General features: G+C 35.9%; 3 protein-coding genes across 4 annotated transcripts in view; 1 reads left to right on the forward strand and 2 right to left on the reverse strand.

Annotated features, from left to right (window-relative positions):
- The window catches only part of LOC110834761 (protein transport protein Sec24C), a 104,066-nt gene extending 102,093 nt beyond the window's left edge, over positions 1–1,973 (reverse strand). Inside the window, exons 1-2 of the mRNA XM_087357025.1 lie at positions 1,772–1,973; positions 668–762 (exon numbers count right to left, since the gene is read on the reverse strand). The gene's annotated coding sequence lies outside the window, so the exon portion shown is untranslated. The remainder of the gene's footprint in view (positions 1–667; positions 763–1,771) is intronic.
- A 152-nt stretch (positions 1,974–2,125) lies between these two features.
- On the forward strand, positions 2,126–3,236 carry snRNP-U1-C (small ribonucleoprotein particle U1 subunit C). Its single transcript, XM_022074225.2, has one exon. The coding sequence runs from the start codon at positions 2,590–2,592 to the stop codon at positions 3,100–3,102; it is 513 nt and encodes a 170-aa protein (XP_021929917.1). The 5' UTR covers positions 2,126–2,589; the 3' UTR covers positions 3,103–3,236.
- Positions 3,237–4,115: 879 nt separating this feature from the next.
- Positions 4,116–21,776, reverse strand: part of gukh (NHS actin remodeling regulator GUK-holder) — an 80,809-nt gene continuing 63,148 nt past the window's right edge. The window contains exons 4-5 of one of the 2 annotated variants that reach the window (XM_022074214.2): positions 17,949–21,169; positions 4,116–10,004 (exon numbers count right to left, since the gene is read on the reverse strand). In XM_022074214.2, the coding sequence (XP_021929906.1) occupies positions 7,894–10,004; positions 17,949–21,169 (5,332 nt within the window). In that variant the 3' untranslated portion in view covers positions 4,116–7,893. The remainder of the gene's footprint in view (positions 10,005–17,948; positions 21,170–21,776) is intronic. The other variant, XM_022074216.1, reaches the window with a different exon arrangement.

Raw genomic sequence — 21,776 nt, forward strand, 5'->3', positions numbered from 1 at the left:
AAATATGAAATATTGAGGCACCCATATATAACAATTACATTTGTAGGAATGCTCTGATTCTGCAGCAGAAATCAACATACACTGTCTTCTTTCAATAGTTAGTGTGAAGTAGACTTTTAATCCATCTCTGCATAAACTCAGTTGAATAAATTTTGTATTCCTCCTCAATGGGAAAGACTGGAAAACTGAACTCAATAACTGATAAATTCTCAGTTTCTCAAAAACATACTGCTATAATACACAAAGAAATTACCAAAACAAAAGTTACACATTTTTCAAAGATCTATTACCACAAAGAACTTCAGAACTCCATAATTAACCTCATCCACACCACAGAAGGAGGTATGGCTACCATGTTGGTATTATTGATAGTAGGATATTATAAAATATAAGGGTGGTGTGATGTCTATGGTCATGATGTTTGTGACAAGTTTCATGAAAGTCAAAAAATCCACCAACTGGTTGTAATGGGGTGGAGTGTGGGCAAACAGACTCATAGTCATGGTGATAAAGCCTGTATTTCCACATAAATTAAGGAAAGTAGGCTGATGTGTTACATACAGAATTTGTAGTTATATTTATGATTCATCGCCACACAAAAATTTCAACCATCCTCTGGCATGTTTTGAGTATTCATTGGAAGGATCTAAGAAACACCACAAAATACCTTGTCAGTGGTAGTCTCCTCAGTTGTAACATGGTGTGTATCTCACATCAGGTCAGATGCACTGCCACTGCTCACTTCAACAAAGTCAGTAACACCTAAAACATAATAACTGCTATTAGGATTCCACCACAGAAGACTTGAAGGGAAAATACTCCTTACAATAAAGGCTGTATAAGAACCATTATTCATATTTTTTAACATACAAACACAAAATGTCCAGTCATTGTAAAGGGTAATATTACATATCCCTCTACCATTATTAATATTAAAACTGCTGACCTGTAAAAATATAAAAATACCATCAAGCCAAACATATAACAACTGGTATCAATACCTTCAAAGCTTTTGGAGACTTAACAGCCCATTGGTAACTATATTTACCACCAGCTTTAACAGTCAATAATTCTGCATTTTTCCCAGACTGTATCGGTTTCATATGCTTCTCAGAGTAAACAGCAATTACTTCCCTACACAACATTAACCAACTGATCTTTATAACAGAGAAGTGTTGTTTTTCTTTCCTGTAGGAACTGATCTTTAACATTATTAAGATATTCTTCGGCTTGAAAGGGTTAAATATGTGGGATGAGAGTTACAGCTTAATGTGACAGGCATCTAAACAATCATTGCTTGGGCCTGTCCTTGTCATCGAAGCAATTAATTCACCTTTCTATATGATGTATATAAGGAGGTTTAATAAAACATGATTTGATGCTGGCTACAAGAGGCAGACAAAAATAGTTTTTCAATGTCATAGTTAAATAATTCTTTGCAGCTGACAAGTTGATATAAATGACTGGTCCCTATCCTGTCAACCTCAGGTTCTATGCCTGGCAGCAGAAGCCATTTCTCGCTTCATGATCATGTCCAGCACAACTCTGGGGCCCACCCCATCTCCCATCCAATGGGTACAGGGGAGTGTGAAGCAGACCACTCACCTCTATCTAATGCCAATGTTATCAATGCTTGGGGGCTATAGCTTCGCTCCACCATACCCATACATATGCTGATTTTTTAAGCTATGTTAACTGCATCATTTTGTACGAATATTCGGTATATAAAAATACAAAAAACGACTTGCAATTGAGAAATCAGCACCATTACCTCTTAAATATTTGGTCTGGATTTGTCTCTATCCCGAGAGTACAAGAAATACAAAAAAGCGCAGAACGACACGAACATTCAAACATGGGTACAATATAGTTTTGGTCATACTGGCTTGACACAAGCAACAAATAATCCAAATGATAACTCAACTGTTGATCGATAATGCACTCGATAGGATGGCGCGGTATTATATCAAATTAAATCCTCGATGTCAGACTACTCTCGAAATATTCTAAACATTTATTTTTCTGCTGTTCTGCAAAGCGAGGATAAAAATAACAAAGTCGCTTACATTAGAGGCATTTATGTCATACATAACAGACGTTACAGGCTTTCTCAATTAAGGTTTCCGTGTGGTCGAACACGGACAGTGGGCACTGCAACCATTAATTCATTACAATCATCTGTAACATCTACATCATTCTAAAACGTTCTGTGTAGATATGACAGATTTAGCATAAAGATACTTCCAAGTTCTGTGTACTGTCAACATTGGAAAATTAAATATCAATAGTAAACCAGTATTAAGTGTCGAATCTCGTTTGAAGATGGCGGCATATTCGCCTCGTTGGTAAATTGCATGGTATTCTAAAAGCATTCATTCTAAACCGTTAGACATTTTGGTGTATACGTAAATAACCTACCAAGATTAGTGGAGGAACGTAAGAAGCAGGCTGGTTTCGGTACTTGAACTTATTTTCAGAACTGCTTGTTTGATAGCAGGTTGAGATATTTATACTTGGGGACTGAATATACTATATTGAATACTATTGTGTTGTATGGGACGTAAATTGTGAGTGAACATAACCTCGAAGATGCCAAAATATTACTGTGATTATTGTGATACCTACTTAACACATGATTCTCCATCTGTGAGGAAAACACACTGTCAAGGTCGCAAACACAAAGACAATGTTAAATTTTATTACCAAAAGTGGATGGAAGAACAAGCACAACATCTTATTGATGCAACAACTGCAGCATTCAAAGCGGGGAAAATAGCATCCAATCCATTTGCCTCAAATAAAGGAGGTGCAGCAATTCCACCACCAACCAACATGCCTCACGGGGGACCTCCTCGACCTCCAGGTCCTGTTCATGGCCCTCCTCAGCCTGGTCCAGGAATGATGGGACCACCAGGCATGCAAATGCACCATGGACACATGGGACCTATGATGATGGGACCACATGGGCCAATGCCTCCAATGATGGGAATGAGGCCTCCCATGATGGGACCAATGATGCCAATGGGACCCATGGGTCCAATGGGCCCTATGAGAGGACCTCCATTACTTGGTGGACCAATGGGACCTCCTATGAAGAAATAGTTTTGTAGTTTGGACTGTGCAAAATACAGATGGACACATGAAACATTAAATTTATATTCATTTGAAATGAGTAAAGGAACTCTTTTGTATTTGTACTTTGTGCCAGCAAATAAAGTATGATATTTGCTACTTCATTTTTGAATATATTTATTTCCTGCATAATGCAAAGGTGAATATAGAAGAAAAAAAACATTAACGTATGTTAATACTGTACAGGAAGGTTTGAAATTACTCTCCAGTCATGTCACAAGTTTTAAGATATGTCCTTCCCAAATTCTGCAAATATGTTTTATCACATTCTCTTTACATTATATTATTCTTGTTTGAGATTAAATATCTTATGGTTTATAGTTGATTAAGTTTTTCCAACTTACTATTTAAAAGTATGCACTGAAAGAAAATGAGGTAAAAATGCATAACCGAGGTCTCCCAACTATCATCCTTTTCCTTTAGTATAAATATCAGTTTTCTGCCTGCACATCATTTGAACTGTTAAACAGTAAGCTCTAGTATTATCAACTGAAAACTGAGTCTCTGGGAGGAAATTCAATAATAGAAAATAAATAGTCAGCTACTGAACTGTTGCTGACTTGCAGTAAGCAAAGATACATGTGGTTTGCTATCCCAGATGTTGAATGATGTAAATCATCATGCAAATGTAAAAATGTTCACCAAAGTGAATCTGAGTCAAATGTTTGCATGTCACATACAAATATGTATGGCGTTAAGAGACATCCCAGTTTTCCAACATATATGAAATATGAAGATTTTTGAAAAAATCTTATAAAAACAATACTTTATTTAAATATAAACTTAATGTATAATTAAGAAATATAATAAAAATTTACTATTGTCATTGTTAAGCCTGCCCTATGGAACTGATTACTGAGATGAATCCTTTATGCAGGTTTAGAGCTGTGGCAGAATTTAGGATCTTGGATTGGTAGGCATCTTATGTCTGTAAGATCAATAAAGGAATGAAAACAGTGGCTGGAAAGTTTAATAAGCAGAAACAGATTTACATCCTCTTTATTTTCTTTTTAATAAATATGTATTAAGAGTATAAAAACAATTTTGTAAGTCAAAGGCCTTTACTTACCCATGATGTTATATTTTGTTTCTTTGTCATGAATATATTAATATTTATGAACCATTAAATGCAATTTCAATAAAGCAACTTTGCAATACCTTTTATATCATAAATACGAAAAGTAAACAGTACATTCTTCAGCATAGGTTTACAAATGGTAAACTTCATTTTACATGTCTTTATCTTTTAAAGTTGTAACATAACACAAATGCCTTGAAACTGAAACATGTCCAACAACTCTCTCTTGTGGCAAAGAAAACCCACCAAAATTACACAAAGCTTAAAGATTCTTTCATAGATTTTATTTTATTTATGGTCTATTTAACGGTGCTGTCAGTAGCTCAGAGTACATAGCATCAAATGATAATATGATTAATGAATTGGAATGAGATGGAGGGAAGTGGTCATAGCCTGATTCAAAGTACTATCCTGGCATATGCCTGGAGGGACTGAATATAACCAAGAAAAACCTCAAGTCAGGATAGCTAGCTTCCAGGCCTCCTGAATACAATTTTACAGCTGTACACAAAAAGTGACTCAATACCTAATATATGGCAGATAAATGCAGACACAAACATATGAGAATAAAACAGTTTTCATAGTTCTAGTAACATGTTGCAAGTGGTGACTCTGAGGGTCCTGAAGTTCTCAGGGTTCTGACTGACCACCTCCTTTATTAAAATCATTACTTGTCAACCTCTCTCAAATTTCTTGCCACGAGATGTTTCTCTTGATGTTTATTGATTTTTTATACTTGTGAAGGTTTAATTAAAAAGGCATACAAACCAATCCAACAAGTGTCTTCCATTAATAATCGCTAATTTTGTAGAGTTAAGAAGACTACTCCAGTATGCCAGGATCTCAATACACAGCCTCTTAATATAATTAAAGCTGTATGTTGTGGTAAAGTTGTACCATATGATACTTGTAAACAATAAAATTATTGCTTGAAACAAGTACTGCAGATTAAATTAAATAGCTTTCAATCACAACAATATTGTAGGAATGTCATAAAAGTGAACTTCCAGTTTGTGTACAATATGGCTGCAGATCGGACTAGACTACGTAACTACACTATTTACAAACAAACAAAATACTTCAGAAATATCTTTCAGTTTTAAACTCTCAGAGAGTATGAAGGGCAAGAGTGTCATAAGAAATAACATTTTCTGTCAATTTAATGTTACTACACGTTTGAATCCGTAATGCAACTCCCCAAGTTACCTCTTCAGAATCCATTTATTTGTAACAATATTTTCCTGTAGCAGAAAAATGAGCACCTCTTTTAAAAACAAATGTAATATATAAGAAAATGAAACCAAATGGCATGAGAGTATTATCTCGACCAAAATTTTCAGAAACTGTTCTTAAATATTCAACCAAAATGAAGTGGTGTAAGATATATTTTAAGTGACTTTAATGTCCATTTTAGACTATTATAATCTCAGTGGCTTATAGCAGTGTAGAAATATATAAAAGGTATTTATTACCTTAAGATGGGTTTATAACCCGAAACTTGTTGTCACAAGTTAACTGAACACAAGACAAAGTGAAACTTGTGTATAGTTGGATTATAATATTTCAAATAAACCTAAGTTCGGGTTTGGATTTAATAAGCATGGTTGAAAATAAACACAGAGTTGCAGTAACTGATTTAAAGCTTTCACAGTAACTTGTCGTTAATGTTGATCCTGCTTTTGGGTGCTGGAACCATGTGGAAAGGGGTTGGCAATGTTGCAGTATGGTCCTCTGAAACATCAGCAACACAGCCCATGTCCACTTGGTGCCAGCACCCAAAAGCAGGATCAGCAATGAGTTCCAGTTAATAAAATGTGTACAACATTTAACCCTGAAATAATTTATTATAGTTATTATTTGCACTAAGTGCATAAACTGAACACACAATAAAAGGATTATGTTTGACTGCCCATTTGCATGCTTCCTCTCCTAAATTACTTAACTAGCAAATTTTGGTTACATTTAGTTCAAGTTTCTGATATAAGAGATGTAAAATGAATTTAATTGTGGTCAGCTGACTATAATTCCCACATTACATGAAGGTTATATAAAACATTACACTTCTCATAAACAGACCATTATACATAAAGTGAGTACATGAAATAAAAACAGGATCCATAAATTTTATTTCAGACATTGGTATAAATTAATCAAAATGCAAGGACAAATAATTTATGCTTCTATATAGTGTACTAACTTTTCTGCTGATTGGCTCTTCATTAATAAATTTATGGCTATAATCAGTATAGCATTTTAATATTAATAATGTCTGTCAACAACAGATTTCTCTTTGCAATAAATGAACATCCAAACATGAAGAAAGATAAGACATGCAAGCTAACATTTATAACTTTTGCAAGTTACAAGCCTTATAAACCCCATTTAACAAACACCCTAGCTTTATTAAACACTTACGGGAGGAAAAACTGCATAATGAAAAATTAAAGACAAGACAAGAATTATACCCACTGAAATGAAATTCATAAGAAAAGAAACATACACTTCTAAAACTGAACTTGTATCGGACAAAATGTTGAAATGTAAAACCTGATGACTTCAACATCTTGACAGTATTAAAGGATAGACTTCCAAAACTAACATACAACTTACACAGTTTAATAAACAGGCAGAACTCAAAAGAGACTTTTGGACAACTGAAGCTGGAACAGGTCCAAAGAGTAGCTCAACCCCTTGACTGCTAGATCATAGTCATAAACACTGACAAAAAATCAAAAGGAATGATTTTGGAAATTGTATTGCATTTCTGCTGTCCTTTTCAGTGAAAATCGCAATGTGCCAATGGAAACATAGTGAATGGAAAGAATAATGATAGGAAGACAGGAAGGATAACACTATCATTGCCTTATACAAGTGGCATGAATATATTAACCTCATAATCCAATGTCTGATCCCATATTCTGGCTTTAAAACATTTCAATCTTGATTGACTTATGTTGAATTCCAGTTTGATAATTTAGTTTATAAAAGTTTGTAAATTTAATTTTGGTTGTAGTGGCAGGGTCATGTGAACAGGTAAAAAAACTTTCAGTGTCCATGAAAGCAGGAAAGTTTTTCACCAGTTGAATGCTCCTCAAAGCAATCAGATTGTTCTAGATTGTAATGCTGCATGTACAGTACTGGAAGAAGCTACTGAAAATTTCCAGGGAAAAGATAGTACATTCTTCCAAAACAACCAACTTCCTTTCAATGCTACACATAATTACCCATAAAATTTTACACTGTATATACTTACAGGTCAACAAGTAAACCTCAGATGTTTGTATTTTAATTTATCCAAAATAATACAATTTTAGATTTACTACCTGAAAAGTTGTTTCATCATCTAAAATTGAAATGCTATTTTAATTCTCAACACTGAAGAATATGTTTATAAAATATGTGACAATAAATGAAAGATCAAATTTGTTTTGAATTTGGAATGTGCTGAACAAAACTGTCTGTCCAAATCATATTATAAATTTCAAAACACAATGAAAATCTGAAAAATATGGACCTTAATGAGCTTCAAAAATTTCAAACTTACAAGACTGCTTAATTATTCAAACACTTTGTGTTCCAACAAACCTCCATTTTTAACCGAAGTATGAAAATGGTCAGTGCTTTCAGCTGGAGACTAATTTCATCAGAGTTCCACACTCTTATTCCTAACAAATTAACATAGTTTACAGAGCAGTTTCAAGAGCTGCTTTAGGTGGAGACTTTGAAGCTGTCAGAGAACCAAGGATGGACCTAGCAGTAGTTCCATGACTGGAGTACTGATGTCCTTTCTGTTTGGCAAGAAGCATATTGATTCGAGGTGAAGGAGATTGCAGAATCACCTGAGCAATTGGCTGATGGTTCCTAAGACTCATTACACTGTTAGCTGCTGCACCACTTGGTGTAACTTTATCACCTGAATTTGTACTCACATTTTGGGGTTGCAAATTGGTGTTTACATTCTCCTTCACATTTGATGGAGACAACAATTCTGAGGACAGCAGGCCACCATTTTTATGGTGGCTTACTTTTGATGAATAGATATTTTTGGGTGTTGTATTTGTCTCTGAAGTTGGGACCTTCTTTGAAGCTGAATTACTGGTAAGGCTTTTTGGAGATGATTCCCTTGAATTCTGTTGTGATGTAAGAGGCTTCTCTTGTTTGCTAGAATAATGTCTAGCATTATTGTCAAAAGATAAATTCAATGGTCTTCGTACTGAAGAACTTCCATCACCAACTGATGTTGGTTGTAGTTGATTTGTATGTGGAGTAGCTGGGGAGTGTTGAGGGGAACTAGATGCATTCTCTTCCTCTGCACAATCTTCCAGTATTGTGGAGGAAAGAACATCTGTTCTGGGTGAAGTAAATCTCCACATTGTATTGGAACGTGGAGACTGAAGAAGTTTGGAAGTACCTGTTCGTTTTTCTGCAGGACTTCTTGGAAAGTAACTGTTATTAACTGTACCATTTGAAGAAGGACCTCCTGGTTTTTGCTGTTTTGTCAACCTCAGCTGTTCCACTGCTGATATCCTTCCAACTGAGTTGCCAGATCCTGCTGTTCCCTGCTGTAGTAACAAGCGTTTGAAGTCATTCCTAGAAGTTTGTTGCTGAGGGCCTAACCTATCACTTGCCCAGCTTTGCCTTGAACCAGGGGATTTTACTGGGGAAGGAGTTCGACGTTCAAAACGACTATAGAAATCAAAGTATTCTCCTGAGTTTGGAGACCAGCTATGTCTGCTTCCAATCGTATTGTCACCATCAAAAGAACCAGTCTCTGGACCTCCTTTAACAGGTGTAGTGCTCCTTCCAATGCCATGGACAGATGACTCTGAGCTTCCAGGCGAAAGACTAGTCAGTGAAGAACATGATGGTGAACCACTGCGGCTGTAGCTATCAGAATCTGTTTTAATATTAAGCCGTTTCTTTGATTTATGGATAGCAGCAAAGATCTCTTCTGATGTCATTGATGTCTTAGGTGCACAAACAAGTTTTTGTGCATCACTCCTACCTTCATGAGATAATTTGGTGACTGTTGCATTAGATCTACTCCCACTGGTTCTTGGAAATTGCCTGGCTATTTCTTCCTTCTGAGAATACTTTTCAATGGGTGAAAGTACTGTCCCAAAAGACACTGTAGAGTCATTCTGTAAGAGTGATCCCATCCTATCTTTTGTAGGTGTAGATGAATAGAAGCCATTCTGGGCACTTTGCCATAATGGAACATGAGTTTTATAATTTGCATTGTAAGTTACTCCATTGTGGCTCTGCATATATGCCCTTTTATCAGTGGGTACATTTGGAATGCTGGCAGGAGTTGGATACTTTGGTCGCAGCTGTGAATACATTGGACCTTTGACAAACCCATAATTTTGGTGAACCACATTCTGACCATGATGAAAGGAATTATCATTCTGACTAGACTGGTAAGCACCAACAGACGCAGAAGGAACTTCACAATTACTTTTAATTGCTGACTGTGGCCTGTCATCACAGCAAGCATACAACTGTTTCCAATTTATGTTTTCAACACTTTTAGTCGTTGCTATGGTGTTGAACCGTTTGTTATGTTGATAACTGGCATACAATTCTTGTCCGTTCACTGACTTATTACTGTCAGTCTCTTGGTACTGAGATCTCCTTGCCGGTAATGTCCAGAATGCCTGTGGACCTTGCAATTCTGCTGATCTTGTACCTGCACTGCTGTGGTGCACAGGAGACCAAGGTGGTTGCCATGCTGGTGGCGGACTGACATACCTTGGTGGCTTCTGATGCAGAGAATCATTGTCCAAAAATGGTCCTGTTGATAGAAACACATAGGTGTATCAAGGGACACAAATAATTTTAATAGCATGACATATATACTCAAAACTCTCATAATAATGACTAATAAAGTTAAAGAATCTTAGAGCCCCTTGCTATGGAAAATAACAGTTACATGTTTTCATCATAACATGCCCAGTATGTAAACCAATTTACTGATGTATCTGCCTATTGATTTCAATATCTATACACTTTCTTCTCAATGAGAGAAAATGTACGATGGAAAATTGTAGTTTGATGCCCAAGAAACACATAGTAAATTACAGTATTGAAGACATGTTTCACTATTGATTTAATTATTTCCTTGGAAACAATGAAATAAAGAGGAATAGATTGTAAATATTTCCACAATAACAATTTTTGTAACTAATGATATGTAATGCCTAACATAACCATTCATCATTATGACAGGTTATTAAGTTGAAATGAGTTCTTTTTACATGCCATATTTAAAAGTTTTAATCACATATTCATTTTCAAACACGCAAAAAATTATGCCTGATATAAAATAAACAAGTTGGTGTGAATTGTATCAAATGGAATTCACTCAATTCCAAATAAATATACTAAATTTTTGGAACTTTAACACATAAATCTTTTATTACTTCAACTTTTTTTTATAATATATGGCCAGATACTGAAAATACTACTAAGGAGAACACACTTGCCAGCTTTGTAATTCAAATGGTGCACCTAAATTTTATGCTTCTTTTGTTCTCTATCTATTGAACCACTAAATAAATTACAAAATCCCTAGATTTCTGCCCAGTTAATACTAACTGTGCAGCATCAGTATAGCAAATTTTTCCTTCTTTAAAATTATTAATCGATAACCAGATTTGGCTGCTTGTTCACCCATAAATTGCCAATAATATATTAATAAAAAAGTTGTGCATCATATATAAGATTTGAAGCTTTCATGGTAACTGAGTAGAATGAAGTCTTCTTGGGCAATCAGCCATGTGAGTATGGAGTTAGTTTATACTATGCACCATCAAGGATTGATATGATGAGTGAAGTCAGGCATTCACTCACCCTATAAAGGGCCACTTTCAGTGTTACAATACTGCTCGGATGACAAGGACAATGAGCTCAGATGGCCAACTGTATGTAAACCTTCAAGATACAGTTGTATTACTCATCACCAAAATCTCTGATAATGGAGGCAGAGACAGCCTGCAAAATGTTGTGAACTCATTCCACACAGACACAGATGATCACACAAGAAGACTTAATTGCACAGTCATAAATGTATGGTTATTCATTACCTTACAAAACATGTTGTATATGTATAGTTCTCACTTGGTGCAAAGAATTTAAATTTAGAATAAGAAGAAAAAACAAAACAATGGGCTAAAATCATCTTGTATCAAATTACAAACAATACAGCATTTATAATATGTAAATTCAGTACTGTGTTATCAACGGATCTTTTGAAAGCATAGCTATTCTACAAAAATTACATTTTACAATAAACTAGTCACGTTTGTCAAGAAAATGTAACTACAATGCAAGAAAATTACATTTCTGTTCACTTGTTTCACTTTACGGTTGGCTTGCCTTCTTCGTTAAATCATACCTTGCCATTGCTTAAATCAAAATGTTTAAGGTAAAAATAATTCCACCCAATGAATGTCTGCGCCCCCAAGAACTGTGAATTAACTAAATAAAAAATAAACATCAGTACATAATTATTTATTAATTCAAACAAATGCCCATGCTTAGTCATGACTAGATATATGCAATTTGTTTTTGCTGATACATTAGAGATTAAGAGGCAGTGATAAATCTTTCAGATGAAACAGACAGCTTTCAACAACAGATAATATAAATTTCTAGTGCTAGTATTTTTATCATTGTACACAAACCACGGTCACAATGTGAGAACCATTACATCTACACTAGAAAAATGCACATACTGTAAAAACCCATCTATAACATTATAATAATACTGTCAAAACTGTGAACTTCTATATAAATTTACTTACAACAAACGTTTCAGAAAAAAATAATAATTAAATAATACTACAATGAATTCTAACCAAACTACATCTTAATATCTGTACTTTACAACTACCTGCACTTCCAATTATTACAACAGAATGTTATAAATGGGTTCAGCTCCAATTATGAATGTCTAATAGATGATAGTTGAAGCAAGCAAGTACCTTTGTACTCCAATAAGATGGACAGGTGCAGACTGAAGTTGTGGTCATAGCTTTGCTGAAAGTGCTTTACATAAGAAAGGTGACCAGACATGAACAAGAAACTGAAAGACTTGCATCATTACAAACATTGGAATTTTACAACAGATTAAACATTCCGTTACCTCGCACAGCAGATATTATTAATAGTAGTAGTAATGGAATGTGTCAAGTCTCACACACCACATACATTTAAAGTTTTAGAAAGTCTTTAAAAAGATGTATTTGTTCTACTGGACAACGTGTCACAGAATTATGAACTACTACTTATCAGCTATGCTGCGTCACAGCTTCTGCATGATTCAGCTGGCTGTGAAATACAGTAGCAGACAGTTAAGCAATTAAATCCCAGAGTTAAATCCTGGCAGACATTTCATAAGCAGTCTTAATTAGCAATGCTTCTCATAGTTTGCTATTTCATTTCACTGTAGGGCAGCTTGATGGTCTGGAAGAAATGGAACAAACTATCTTTCACTGCATAACCCTGTAAAATTTTCAGATCACAGTGACCTCCTGGTTGACAATAACAAAGTTACAATTTAGTTTGTGTTTTCTGAAAAACGTTTTCTAAAATTTACAATTATATTTAATGAGAAAAATAAATATAATAATATCAGCAGAATAATCAGAAACTGCGGTGCACTATTAAATTCAAAACACTTCTTTCTCTTCCTAGGATTTTATTTTAAATAAACTTATTCATTAGTGGCATGAGACTTAGAATTTGATTTTTGAGTAAAGACTGTTTGTATAAATGCTATACACATGCATTAGCCCATTATATACTTTATAATTTGACAGACAGATCATATTGGTCATTTGTACCTTAAGAGGACTGACATGCTTTCTTTAGTGTAACATGTGACACACGGAGGTAATCCTAGAAATGGCAGATACTGTAAAGGATAAAATAATCCGCTATATGAGAAATACCATTTTCTATAACACTATAATTTCATATCAGAATCAATAAGAAGAACCACTGATATTATGTTGCTCGTAAAAGTAGTTCATGTCACAGTCTGGTCACCTTTTCTTACGAGTAATTACTGTGCAACCCCTTCTACCTTCTTGTTACTTGGTGTAAGTGCATCAAAAGGTTCAATCTGGTGCAAATTCTGGGAAGTGGGAGCAGGTTGTGTTTATGTGCTGTTAATCATCCAGTTATTTTTCCACAGCTTTTTCTTCTTCTGAATTGCAAAAACAGTTTTCACCAGCTTGATAAGTTTTTACAGTTTTCTCATGATGACATCTGCATCTCCATTTATGAACAACCAGATGTGAAGAAGTTACTGCCATGTTCTTTTATTCCACACAGAAATAATGGCAATGCACTGGTACTTGTGATTCAAAACAAGAGCAGAACCCAAAACATCAATTCAAAATTTTAGAAAACAAAAACAATTTTGTGCATATTTCTTTAGTCAAACTTAGCAAATCATGCATAAAAATATAAATGCAGAACATAACATAAAAATTATTTCTCTCATATTCTAGAGAAGCAATACATTCTTAGGCCTAAACACAACACAATATACAAGAGCATATAAAAATAATATTATATTAGATATTTTTATCAAGTTAATTCATTGTTAGCTATACACAATTACGTTAAAAATAAACGTATACACATCAATTTGTTTAATATGCAAATTCAGCAACTTGCAAAACACAGTCATGCTGACATTCAGTACCACAACTGGGTTAAATATAAATCTGATGTTTGTGGACAATGGCCTGTTGGGGAGAGAGAGAATTTATGAGACTAGGTAAAGTAGTTATTATGGCATTTGGTTGGACTTCTTAAATCAAAAGGGAAAAGTACAGAAACATACGAATAAAAATTACATTTGAATTTAAATGTTTTAAGAATATTAAGTCACAAAAATTACTTGTGTATTGTTTCACTTACATGAGAAAGACAACATATTATTGACGATGATGTTTGATTAATCCTTCGACCATGTCCATAACAATATTTTCATCTATCATAATCATATCTCCCACATTTTGAATTAAAGTGTTAAAAGATAAGATATAATCTCTATTTTCATTCAAATTACAAAGACATAATTAGACAGAATTTCAGAAGATGGCATTAATATATTGTATCATTGCAAGTTTGTAGTGCAAGTGTCATATAATTACGTAATATCTGTATATAGCTACAAACAATACTGAATAAAGTAGCTTTTGTAGCTGTGGTCACTTGAAAGGTTTAGTCGAAATTAACAAAAAAACCTGCATGAGGCAAACTGTCAAAAGGAGGTCTTTAATGTGCACACTAAAATGCAATGACACTTGTTTGAATAATTCTAAGTGAATATGTTCCATACAACAGATATTTGTCTGATTTATTTATTTTAAAATTACTTTTAAAGTTTATTGTACAGGAATAAGTAAAGTAAAGCTGTGCCACTATGCGCCATGTAGGCGCTTGGGGGGACAGGCAGTATAGCTCCTACTCATTCTTGACCTCGGCACCAGATGGGGGTGAGTGGTCAGCATCACACCCCGGCCGCACTTTACCCCTGGGAAAGGATCCCATTACCCACTGGATAGGAGTGGGTGGGCCCCAGGGCCAGTCTGGATGCAGAGGCTAGAGGAAAAATCCTCTGCCACCATCGGGGATCGAACCCCGGTCGTCCAGTCCGTAGCCAGTCACTATACTTACTGAGCTACACCAGCTCATTTATTGTACAGCAATAAGTATTTAAACCTCCATACAAAAGGCCAGGCTTTGACTGCTGGATTTTATAAATTAGCAGTATGCTACTGTTACATACAACCTACTGCACTGCCAATAAGTTGTGACACACAGCTGACAAAGGTTAAATCATGACATATAATGGTCTATCTATAACCTGAATTTATAGATGCATTTCATAAACTCACAGATATACATAACCTACAGATGCAGTCTCACAAAGGAAAACAAATGTTATTCTTGCATTACTGGAAAACAGACACACAGCACATGTACATGCACACACACAAAAACCAAATGCAATTTTAAAAGTTTAGCAAAAATCCTTTTCTTTTGAACTCCTTTGCTGTTTTTACGAAATAAAAATTTTACACATAAGTGACAAATAATATTGTACACTTTTTAATTTTATATATTTAATTAATAAATAATGTACTTTACATAATTATATGACTGTCTATGTACATACCTGAACTAGCAATGATATTATTTGGAATAATATATTATATTAGCAAACACTGAAAACAAATAATGAAATTATGAAAGCATTAAGATATTTGCACAGAATTATCAAAGCAAGAATAAGATAATGAGATGTGAAATTACCAGATGTCGAACTGGAGAAACACGCCAGAATTTTTAAAAAATAATCATATTAAATTAAATACTTTCCAAGCCATTCTCAATTATGGTATCTTTTAATCAAAGTTGCATTGCCAGTTAGCCAAAGGTAGAAACAATCTAAACTTAATCTGAAATTTCTTCTTTCTAGAGCAATAAATAAAACAATGGATTCAGAATTTCTTTTAAGAAACTTCTATCAATCCTTTAAATTCATAAATAGCTAGTAATATGGGGAAAAATTCAGATATATAGTAAATACAGAAGATCAGTAAGATATTGCACAGATATTGTTTAAAGAGTTTGGAAACCACAGCCCTTAGCTCAATGTAAGCAGTAGTTTTAAATGTATAGTGCATTTTGAGAATCTGTCAGAAACAGAACTGAAGGAACTGAAATCGAAGAATCACATGGCAAACTGGATTATATTAAAAAAGAAGAAAGAACTCTTTAAAATAATTATAATTAGCAAGTCTATGTGACATTTGTTGACTCAGTGCAGAATCAAAGTCTATAACACAGCTTTACCGCAAGTGTACCATTTATTATAGTACCTTGGAAGGCATCGAGGTCAAGGAAGAGAGGAGCTATACCTCCTCTCACCCCAAACGCCTACATGGCGTATAGTGGGACAAACTTTACTTTACTTTACTTACCTTGGAAGGCATACCTCATAATCTGACACTTAAGACCTTACTGTGATGTGCTGGCAAATTATGAATTTATGTTTGAACATACCACTAAGTACTGTATCTTTCATGTAGGAAACAAATTTTAGAACACACCAATCAGCATGTTGCCCTGTTATATTCCATGAGAAAGATATCTCTATTTGTCAGTTTATACAAGTATGAAAGAAAAAAGCAAACATCTTATGTTATGCCCATTGCAAGAAGCATCATGCTTTCCCCTGAAGTGACATCATGCTTTTTTTCTGCAAGCAGTAGTGAGATGTCACATACTCATCAAGTCCATCATGAACAATGTTCATACATTGCACTAAATATCCACAAACTTCTGCATGACCCCTCAAACAGAAATTATATTTAAAAATTCAGTTCCTACCTCAAAAAAGAACACAATGCATCTCCATTATACAGATCATTCAGTTAACGCTGTTTAGGGAAATACACACTGTTAATTTTATAATCATATGAAACCCATAAATAAACACTGTGGTCAAAAAGCAGAGCTAGTGAATGTTTAGTAGTTGGTACTAGAAGATAAGTTTACCACTGTACTTAAAAGATTTACGAGCTTGGTTTACATGAAACCCTAATATGGTAAATGTTCTCTTCACATCTATCCATTTCCATCCACTTTTCTTTACTTCTCTGTCTTGTTTCTTTTGCATTTAAATTAAATGCACATCAAAAATTTTCAAGGCACACTGGACATTTGTCAGTCCATATAAAAAGGTTTCCAATTGCACTCAATTGATTGAAGAGTTTTCTGAGATTAATAAACCTGCATCTGAAACCTCTCCTTCCGAAGTTATTAAATATCTAAGCAAATATAAAAAAATCTTACAGCAGAAACATGTAACATGATTAACTACAGTATAAATTTTTGTGCCAGTTTTTGCAATAAATTTTATAAAAATTAAAGTCAACATATAAATGCATTCCCTATTTAAAACCAAACTGTATATACAGCTGCATATATAATACATTACAATTATTTTTAAAATAACAGAAAGGAACAAACTTAATAAATCACTGCATGTACAATCATATTTGCCAAGTCACACACATACATACAATCTGTAACATTAGTGCAACCCAAGTAAAATGAAGAGCAAAGTTTTCAATCTGTGCCAAAGAATATATCATATAATGAACAAAGAGCAACCAGACCTCAAGAAATATGACAGTTTTGCAAAGCATCCATACCACGCTATTTCACAACAATCCCATGAAATGCCAATAAAATCACAATATAAAAATTGTTTCATGAAAAGAACCCATACATGGAGTGAAGAAGACACACTTCATAAACACCTTTTCGTGGAACTACTCTTTGGGAGTAATTTCAAAAATAGTATGTCAAATAATATTCAGACAGAAGAAGGGTCACAGCTCTTTGTATGAAACACATATCTTTCCTTTTATTTCCAATAAGTGACATATAATATTGTAGTGAAAGGTATGCATGCAAGCTACACCTAAAGTGCAATGGTCAGAACTGAACAAGATAATGTGCAGTTTACTAACTACATCTACATCAACTAATTCTGAATTAGACCTACAAAAACATACAAAAATACATATAAATGTCCATCTTCAAAGCAAAGCAACAAATATCACAGAAACTAGGCAATCTACCATAAACAAGCCAATTCAAAGGTGGACAAAACGCTCAGTGCATTACCAGATTTCCGTGTTGTTACCTGCATTGTTGAGCGCTCGTGCATGCTCAGTGTCTTGTGGTACAGTTACAGGCGGAGTAGCAGTGGCAGAGAATAGGTTTGGGTCTACTTTTATCTGCGGCCCATAGAACTTCCGTCCAAGGAGATTAGGATTGATCACTGTCTTGGCCAGGGTTACATCCTTTGCCTGACCTGATTCAACTCTGCCACTATCACCACCATGTTTGACTTTCCAAGAGTCTGATCTTGTATTGCCCATGTTTCGTTCTGAAATTGGGTTATTCTTGTCATTGCCACAGCCAATAACTTTATTCTCCTTCATGGAATCAAGGTTTGTATCAGCCTTGAAGGTTATTTTGGTATTGGGGTTATTATTCATATTTGCTGCAGCAATCTCAATATTGGTCAGCTTCCTTGCTTGCATGAGTGGTGAGTTAGCCATCCGGTAACTGTCACTTCGTTTTATCTTGGTTGGATTGAGGTTGCAAGAAGTCTGTTGCTCACTGATGCGGTTGTAGAGGGCAGGATTGGTGCGCTGCAAGTATGAGGCGACGAGTTTCGGGTTAGCAGGACAAGGCGGGATCTTACCTTCGTCGTCCTCTGCGGGTGAGGTTGCAGGCAGAGCTATTGATCTTCCCCCTGGTGGACTCACACATCTTTGATGCGCTGACTGCATATGAACATACGCCCCACGACCACTTGCCATTGCTGAAGAAGGCTTCGGGGACATTGGACGGGAAGCTACAGCTAAAGGTGGAGATGCTACTCTTGTCATTGGTGTAGTTTTACTTCCTGCCTTGATTATAACCTTTCCAAGCTGTGGGGAAGTTGGTGATGTTGGTATGCCTTGTGTGGGTGAGATCTGTTGTCGTGGTGACAGGGGCCTGCCCCTTTGGGACACTGGAGAGCTGAGAACATCAACTGTGCCTCCTACAAGGTAAGGAGAATTACGGCCTTGCTGGTTTGATATTGCAACTGGACGGATATTGGATTTAGGAACTCTGTGCGCTGGAACTGGACTGCCAACTGGTGTTCCAATTGTAGGGTCCTTTACGTAAGGACCTGGTTCGAAGGTTGTATGAGCACCTTTGTTTCTGCGAAGGCTATCAGAAAAGTAAACAACTTTACCCTCAGAATCTAATGTCACTCTTGCTCCCTGACGTTTGTTACGCTCAAGTGAATCTGAAGGTGATACTAAAACATTTCCTGGTGGTGATGAAGTCCTTACTTTACCAGGAAGCTCATTCAATGAAACATATTCCATGTTCTCTTGTGGAGACAATGGGGTTCTCACAGCACCAGTATTCGAATAAACATTCCCAGTTTGAACTTGGCGTGATATTTCATTTCTGGTGTTGTTACGAACATCAGCAATGGTCACATAGTCACCAGCATCTGCAGGAGGTGATATTTTAGACTCTGTTGGTGAATTGTCACTTTCTTCTCCTGCTGATGACTTTGACCCCTTTCTACTACTACCAGCTGAAGAGATGACATATTTTACTTTGTCTATCATGTTATTGAAAGGCTGGAGGGAGGACCTAAATGTAGGTGCTGTCTTTTGTTGCTGAGTGTTTGACTTTTGAGCATCATTTGAAAGTAGTGCCTTTCTTGTTGGACTAGGTGATAAGCCATGCATTCGAGTCTTCGCTGAAGCAGACCTCTCTACTTTATAATCCATGGGTGTGGGTGCTCTACATGCACTACGACTCCTTATCCTCGAAGGTTCAGTCTCACTCGAATGGTCTGAATCTGTACTAAGCTGTTTCTCAAATGCTCTTGGAAGTGAATTATAGAATGAGGATCTGCTCTGTTGTGGTGAGGTCATTTCCAGATTGAGGTGGTGTTTGTTATCTCTTCTCTCTGTTAATTGGTAGCTCCTAGTGTTCCCATTTGAACTTTGTGAAGGCAGTGTCTGAGAACCATATTTCGTGTTATAATAAGAAGGCACATATTGGCATGTTTCATCATCTGACTGAGGAGGGGTAATGACACACATAGATGGAATGCGACTTGAATTTATGGTTGTCTTAACTCTAATCCTCTCTATCCTATCAACGCCTTCCAAATCGGATTCAGAGAACTCATATTCAGAACTCCTTCCAGTTAGAGTTCCAGGTGGGCTGTTTGTAGAATCAACAGGTGAGCTTGATGTGTTATGACCACTATCCGGTGACTCTGATGGAATTTCACTTTGTTGTTTGTGAATCACAGCCACGACCATCTGACTACTTTTTCCTTCTTTCCCCTCCAAAGAACTCTTTCGCTCAGGTACTGCAGGAGCTGGAGCAACTGACATGCTGTTGTCATTACCTACCAACAGTGTGGTGCACACCGTCCCAGCAGAGCTTGTTGTTGTGCTTGTAGATCCTTTCCCAAATAGTTCATATTCATTCTCGGCTGTTAGTGTAGTGTTACTTCGTCCTGGTGATGTAGAAAGAGCCATGGTGGAATGAAGAGGTGTCTGGGGTGACAAAGATTCTTCTTCTTTAAGAGTTTTGAGGCCACTATCCATATGAAAGGAAGTGTAGTAACCCTCAGTGTCACAGGAGTAAATGGAACTTGTCTCACCATCATCTGGGAAAGGAGCCACAAGGTCTGACATAATATCAGGTGTCAGGGTCCCTTCACTAATAGAGGAAGAAGCAGAAGTATTGAGGAATTTCCGGCGGCTGCCAGCAGAAGAGGAAGGCGCTTGATGGTGACTCAGAGAATTGCTGGACGTAGCAGCCGAAGAGAGGGTAGTCGTTGATTTTGGCTGATGTGTTGTAGCAGTATTTTCAGAACCAATTGAAGCTCGACCACTTTCTGAACTTGCACTCCAGTTTCCAGATGATGAATGAAGAGGATCTTCTTTACCATTCGTGAGTGCACGCCTTCGTACCGAACTATCACGTAATTTAACAGCCATATTCATAGCCCCAGAGGAAGTAGAAATGGGAATATTTGTTCCAACAGATGATTGCTTCTTTTCATGTTTTGTCTCTCCCTTCTTTCCTTTAGCAATAACTGTTTCATAAATGTTTGTTTCGTCTGGTAAGGCTTTACTAGATTCTCCGCTGACACTACGTATCAATTTTAATTTCACCTTGCCCCACTGTTTCAGTGTATTGAAATGGGATTTCTTGCCATCCAGTGGAGAATCATCTTTAGAACGGAGAAGGTCGCTGCTTGCACTACGCATCACAGAGACAGAGTCCGCACTAATATCTGGTACACCCGCACTTCCACTTGGGGCATCCCTGAAATGGAAGACAAGAACACTGTGTATATTCAGGCTAATTCAATTCAATTCAATTCAATTCAATTAATTTATTAGTTACCGTTATGATTTAATTATTAAAAAATGTCAAGATATATTTCATCATATGGCAGACAAAAGATGTTACTGATATCTGTCTCAGTATGCACATACTACAGATGATTCTGTGAACAAGTACAATTGCCATTTCCAGAACACATGTACATATGTGACAATGAAGGATGAGATGGGAGGGAGGAGACTTGTGGAAGCACAAATTTCCGTGACTACCACATGTACTCTTCATTCTTAGACGATGTGAATAACTCACTAGATAGCCATTTTTAGCCCGACTGATTTTCTCCCAAAGGTACAATCCTTCTTCAGACACTTATGTTGTAATTCCCCATCTCTTATCAAAATAAAATATAATTACCATGTTCACAATAACCCACCAGTGGACCCTACCCTGAACAAGATGAGTGCAGTGAATATTCTCACACAATATTCTTCTCACATCTACTTTGTTAAAATCCAATCACCTGTGCCTTGGTTGGAGATTCAGAACTCTACATTGACTTTTAAGAACCTGAATCTATTACCACAAC

The sequence above is a fragment of the Zootermopsis nevadensis genome, unplaced genomic scaffold (assembly GCF_977971745.1).
Source record: "Zootermopsis nevadensis isolate Lab colony 2312 unplaced genomic scaffold, Znev_1.0 Znev_ptg000028l, whole genome shotgun sequence".
NCBI lineage: Eukaryota > Metazoa > Arthropoda > Insecta > Blattodea > Termopsidae > Zootermopsis > Zootermopsis nevadensis.

Coding starts and splice junctions, on each gene's coding strand:
- snRNP-U1-C (XM_022074225.2), top strand. CDS start 2,590: ATGCCAAAATATTACTGTGATTATTGTGATACCTACTTAACACATGAT.